This window comes from Cyprinodon variegatus, unplaced genomic scaffold (assembly GCF_000732505.1).
Source record: "Cyprinodon variegatus isolate N-32 unplaced genomic scaffold, C_variegatus-1.0 Scaffold454, whole genome shotgun sequence".
Taxonomy (NCBI): domain Eukaryota; kingdom Metazoa; phylum Chordata; class Actinopteri; order Cyprinodontiformes; family Cyprinodontidae; genus Cyprinodon; species Cyprinodon variegatus.
Window position 1 is genome coordinate 145,188 of NW_015150907.1, and position 6,477 is coordinate 151,664.

Genomic DNA, 6,477 nt, shown 5'->3' on the forward strand with positions numbered 1-6,477 from the left:
TATATATATAGATATATATATCTATATATATATGCACACAGATAGTATCTGAGCCCTCAGGGTAAAGCTTGCAGGCTGCAGCTTGTCAGAATAGCACACTCCTCAATATTCTTTACCAACCCAAAGTTCTGAGGTGCGCACTCAGCCGAAAGCAGCACGCCAAGGATACACAGCTCAGGAGACGCAGCCTTTAAGCACCTTTTTAATGTGAGTATCCTATATTTTAGCAGCTAAATGGAACTTTGTGAAGAGCCACTTCAATTTAAAAGTACAGGATGTTGTTAGATTGATGATTGGGCTGAGATTGTCCTGTTTTGCACAGCGAAGGTTACCAGAACATGGCAGATTTTACAGAATCTTTATGATTCTCAAATGTTATAGTTAAAAAGAGGAAGCTGAAACAGGTAATGGCTCAGAGGAAACAGGAGCCACTGCGTTGATGAAGAAAATCAATAAGCAAAAATCCAAGTTTTTCCTGACCTGAAAAGTTTGAGAGGGCTTTCTTATTAAATTTGCATAAGTAAGTTGAAATTTGTGTTAATGTATGACTGATCTGAGCTTTTCAGTAAAAGGAAATACAGACTGAGGCTGAGTGAGGCAAAGGTGCAGTTTGCAAGCGAGAGAAGATCTGCAAACAGCCTGAAGGCTGAGTCTGGTTTGAGTTAGAAAGTTATTCCTCTGCTCTGCACACAGATGTGAGCTTTTAGAAAACTTAGGCACCAAGTGAGGGTGAGGTTCGTTTGGCTGCACGGGAACAGGGCTGCAGAAATCAATGCAACGTGTCGCAACAGATTGTGATGCAACACAATGAACTATGAATCAGTAAATAGGCAGAAAGAGGGTTCTTGTATTGGAGCTAAAAGAAACACACCTTACAATCTATAAACAAAAAGCCATCATTAACATTAATTATAAATTGTTTTGCTTTGATCAATATAACACATTAATTTATATTCACATTGATTCTAGCTCTAAATCAGAGAAAAGATTAAATCAAAGGCAATGAAATGACTGATCATTTGATATGAACTGTGCTACTTAATCATGCAGAGAGCTTCTTAAAGGTATAATGAATTTTCATGAATTTTTGAAAAGGCCGCCCTCTCCACTTAAAAAAAAATGCACATGCACAACCCTGTACCCTCTCCTGAGAGGGAATGCCTATTAAACTCGTGCAAGAGCGTGAACAAGCCCATATCTCCTTGTGTACGCTCTGTTTAAAAGTTGCTGTTTGCATGGTTCATACAAGAAGATTTGCAATTTTTCCACTATGTCAGACTAACCACCGGTAAGTGAAAATGGGGACGAGCACGTAAACATATCAGCAGAATGATTGACACTTGGGAGGACGACTTGTTTTGATGATCCACCCGAAAAAGAACATCCTCCAATTTACCTATAAAACCCATTCTGTAGGATGAAGGCCTCTCTTTGAATCATTCTGTGAACATTAAAGGTAAATCCCTTTTTCTAAATCTTCCCCTTTAGGTCCTGCCACCACCAACATGAAGAACCACACCAACTCCAGCTGTAGATTCAATGAAGAATTCAAATTCATCCTCCTTCCTGTCAGCTACGCTCTGGTCTTCGTCATTGGCCTGGCTTTGAATGCCACAGCTCTGTACGTGATCGTGTTCCGTACGAAGCGTTGGAAGCCATCCACCATCTACATGTTCAACCTGACCATGTGTGACACTCTTTACATCTTTACTTTGCCCTTCCTCATCTTCTACTACGCCGACCAGAACGACTGGCCGTTCAGTGAACCCTTCTGCAAGCTGATACGCTTCCTGTTTTATGCCAACTTGTATGGTAATGGCCAAGAAATGCGCACACATATGATATATCTGAAATGTGACACAAAGAGGAGGTGGTGGTGAGAAGGAAATTTGCATAAAATGGCATATTAGTCTAAAAAGAACCCAGGATAATGAAAACTCATTGTTTGTAGTCCAACATGAGAGAGGGTGAAATCTGACTTCACATTAAGTGTCTTGATAGTTCGTTACTGATTATATGGAACAGTATTTACCAAATAAACCTTGTCCAATAAATTGTGAAGATATAGAGGAGAAAAACTTCAGTTTATTACAGTTTTCCTAATGTTTGCCTTCCAAAGGTCAGACTTTTTTGACTTTTATAATCCATCTTCAGTGATTTATTTCTTGCCATCTTTTAATGTTTTTCAGGTCTTTTCCTCTTTTTTTTTTAACATACATTTATGTCTCAGTCATCTATTTCACATCTTTATGAGATGGAAAAAAAAAAAAAAAGAAAATCACAAATACCGCCAGGACAAGATATGCAGAAAATGTACCCCCCTCAAGAATTTACCACCTGGCTGAATTATTGTTGCCCCTTTCACTTTTCCACATAGCTTCGTACAACAAGAAAAAGAAAACTTGTAATGTGAATATTATCTTTTCTTTGTACGATTCTGTAACAGATAGATTGACACAAGGTCCGGATAATTTAAATAGGAACGTAAGTGATGTATGGTTTTGATAGCATACAAATCTGAAAGGTTTTGCTTACATTTAAATTTAGCCCTCTTTGCATTGCGAGTGCATATATATAAAAAAAAAACTGCAAAAAATTAATCAACATGTTCTTATAGAAGTAATTTTATTTTTGTGTTTTATCATTTTAGGACAAATTATTGTGTTTCTGGTAATTACATTGACATTGATTTTTTTCCCCCATGCAGATATTGTTTTAATGTCACAAAAGTCATCAGGCCCTGGTCTGTCCTATAACAGTTAGCTTGAAATTTTGATTTCTTAAAATAATTATTTTACTGAGTTCCCTATAAAGGGTTAAAGCAGAGTTAGGCTATGAAATACTATCACAACATCCATAGTACTCACTGAGCGGTGTTCACTCATATAAGAAAAAAAAAAGAGTATTACTTCAAAGTTATCAAGATGTTGCTGTCCACCTAACCTAACAGGACATGCAAAACGCATTATTTGGAGAAGCAGTAATGTTGCCCTGTGGAAGAGCTGAAGAGATCCACAGCTCAGGTTCTAGAGGCTGTCAACTGGATGACTATTTCATGTCATTTAAAACTTAAAACATTTCTCAGGGGAACACACAAAAAAACATGCAGAAGATATTCTGGTCATCATAAATGAATGCTTTTTGGCCTATTTGCAAATTTAATGTCGTAGTGGTGGTGAGGAGTGGTGGTTCCTTTTCTATAGAGACGGCCGAAAAAGCAAATCAGGAAGAAAACCTGTTAGAGGAAAACACTTTATTTTGAGGTGGAGATTCATCTCCCAGTAGGATAAGGAGCATAGCCAAGCCCTATTGTTCAAAAAGTTAGTCAAAAACCTGCAGCTGCAACTGTAGACCAAAGTACTGACTGACTCTTTATGCAAGCACTGAACTTGGAGTCAATTTTTTATAAAACTATGAACATTGTGCATCATAAACCTTGTTCAGTTGATCAGTCACACAAACTTTTAATAAAATATGTGTAAAGAAACAATCAGTGTTTCCCATACCAATTAAAAATGGAAGTTTCTTGTGTGATTGGCAGGTTCTATCCTGTTTCTGTGCTGCATCAGTCTGCACCGGTTTGTTGGTATCTGCCATCCCGTCCGCTCGCTCAGCTGGGTCAGTGCTCGTCGGGCCAGGCTGGTGTCAGTAGCAGTGTGGGCCTGCGTTTTATTCTGCCAGGCTCCAGTTCTCTACTTTTCCAGAACCAGGTGACTAAACCCTAGTCTTTGTTTTGTTTGTTTTTTACAAGTTTTGCCCGGCAGCTCATCTTATAGTGCCTTAATGGGTCAAAACTTAAAGAGCTGTCAGCCGACTCACCCTTCTAATGAGCAACATCAGAAGTTCTGAACCTCCCTGCTTCTGCAGCTTTGTATATGCTTATCTGTATTTTTTGCAGAGACGTAAAGACAGAGCGAATCTGCTATGACACCACCAGCCCAGAGCTTTTTGATGACTTCCTAGTGTACAGCTCATTTGTGTCGGTGATCATGTTTGCCTTACCCTTCATGGTAGTGATGGTTTGCTATGGCCTTATGGTTCGGAAGCTTCTGGAGCCTAGCTGGGGATCTGACCAGGGTGCTGAAGGGGAAGGAGGCGGTCTAAAAGCCCAGCGATCTAAGCAGAAGTCGGTGAAGATGATCATCATTGTTCTGGCAGCATTCATGCTGTGCTTCCTTCCTTTCCACCTCACCAGGAGTCTCTACTACTCTTTTAGATACCTGCGACAAGTCAATCCATCACAGGTAAGGCCCCAACCTGTTTCTGATTTGAGCCGGTTCCAATGTCTTTAAAACATCTAATGCATTCAATTATGTTCAACAGATCAGCTGTAGTTTGGTGGAAGCTGCCAGTTTTGCCTATAAAGTGACGAGACCTTTAGCCAGCGCCAACAGCTGCGTGGATCCCATCCTTTATTTCCTGGCAGGGCGAGATGCTCGAAGCAATCTCACCAAGAAGAGCAAACTGTGCTCAAAATCCACAATGAACCGCTGCTTCACAACAAAACTCTGACTCTCTGTCTGAGACTTCATTTGATTAATCTCTAAGTTAAGGAGCAAAGAAAGCTGGTACCTCTTCATGAAGAACGCGTTTTTTGAAGGATTTGAAGAATTTAATTATTGTTATAAAAGTCTGAAAAGTTTGTATTCGCCCCCTAGATTCCATAGTGGCTATGAGTTTCTTTTTGCAATTGCAGTATTAGGTGTTTATAGTACATCTCTAGCAGCCTTTCACATCTAGAAATTTACATTTTTTTTTATGTTCCTCTGCAAAACGGCTCAGTCTGTTTGGGTATCTAATGTAAATAATTTGGAATCTATCTACCAAAGTGTGACGAGACTAAGTCGATCAAAGCGGCTCTAACTCTTGCATTGTGTGAAGCTAACCAGTAGAAGGTCATAGTTTAGTTTTTTTCTTCCATATTTTTTCCTCAGTCTCACATGCATAAATAAAACAACATGAATAAAATACAACTCTCCTTTATTTCCACAGTAAAAACAGCATACAGAAACAGATGTGATATAATAAAAGGAGGAATGATATGAATAAATACTAAAATCTCTCATGTTTTACTTCCTTCCTGCCAAGCTTGAAAACATTTATTGTTGACAACATCATAGCAATAAAATCGTATGAAATAAAAACATGTAATCATCAGCTTGGGATAACGGATGTCCTCTTATTTCCATTGACAGCATGATATGAACATAATGCAGCAAAGAAATCTTGTAATAGTGCACACTATGCGGATGTAAACTAAAGGCTCCAGGAGGGTTCAGACTATCTGCTGGATGTTAGTTTATTAGTTTGTGTAGTTTCTGTTCAGAGTAGAAATATCAACGTGTTTTATTCTATGGTAAAGAGTAGAAAATAATCCCAGACAGCAGTTCAGCTTATATAAATGACATAGTCCTGTCAGCGGTGCAGTATAGCTGTTCACCCCTGATGCATGCCATGTGTTAGAGTATAAAGTTATAATAATAGTCTTTTTTTCTACAAGCCTTATTTACATATTTACACCTATATACATGTTTTTTTAATAAAGTTTCTTTTTTAAGTTTGCTGTCTTTCCTTTTTTTTCCCACCAAAATGACATTTCTTGCCTGCCTTGAGTATTTACTATATTTACAATAACCCCTTAATACCTAAAGCTGGGTCAGCACTGGACTCTAGTCTAAAAGCTAATATATATTAAAAGCTTATTGCTGAATTTGGGGAGTTGTTAAATTTACATCTCTGGATCTCTGAAAATACAAGGATTTAAAAAGAAAACAAACATTTTCTATTAAATGTGGGCTTTGATCAATGATTGGTGATAAGAGCTGCTGCTATGTGATCCAGTATAAGGTTTTTGTGGCAGTAATGTTATTCTGGATGCTAAAAGTGCTTGTTTTTAGGGCTATGATAGCAGCAGTGTGCTTGACTGCAATATAAATGAGATTTCTTTTCATCTGGAAGACTGATGTGATTTAGTTCATCTGGCATCAGAATATATCCCTCTATGGCACAACTCCATACGAAACGCTTACCCCTCAGACTGTGACAGATTTCAGACACTTTAGGTTTTGATTAGATATTGACTCTAAAAGTTGTACAAATCAGAGCTTGGATTTAAACCTTAATAATGTTCAGTGCATATAGAGAGAGTTTCTGTTAAAACATTCAACAGATTAAAGGTCTAAAACTTTACCTCATTTGCAATGTTTATATAAGTCAAAGAGAGGAACAAGCATTGTTCTTTTTCTAAATTGATTGGTTGCTAAAAAACACATTCATTATCTTCAATGGTTGTGGCACTTAGTTGCAAAGAATATTGATGCAAATAATATTCTTCGACAGTGCCAGGTTGGCTCCAAATTCAATGGGACCAAAAACAGCAACCATACTTTAATCAGTAACTATATATATATATATATATATATATATATATATATATATATATATATATATATGTATAATATAATAAAAAAATTCACT

General features: G+C 37.6%; 1 protein-coding gene across 3 annotated transcripts in view; it reads left to right on the plus strand.

The window, feature by feature from the left end:
* The window catches only part of p2ry2 (purinergic receptor P2Y, G-protein coupled, 2), a 56,789-nt gene extending 51,451 nt beyond the window's left edge, over nucleotides 1-5,338 (plus strand). For 2 of the 3 annotated variants that reach the window (XM_015389325.1, XM_015389326.1), the window contains exons 2-5: nucleotides 1,489-1,812; nucleotides 3,542-3,710; nucleotides 3,899-4,244; nucleotides 4,324-5,338. In XM_015389325.1, coding sequence (XP_015244811.1) covers nucleotides 1,489-1,812; nucleotides 3,542-3,710; nucleotides 3,899-4,244; nucleotides 4,324-4,512 — 1,028 coding nt within the window. In that variant the 3' untranslated portion in view covers nucleotides 4,513-5,338. Of the gene's footprint in view, nucleotides 1-127; nucleotides 208-1,488; nucleotides 1,813-3,541; nucleotides 3,711-3,898; nucleotides 4,245-4,323 lie in introns of those variants that run through there. The other variant, XM_015389327.1, reaches the window with a different exon arrangement.
* The last annotated feature ends 1,139 nt before the right edge of the window (nucleotides 5,339-6,477 follow it).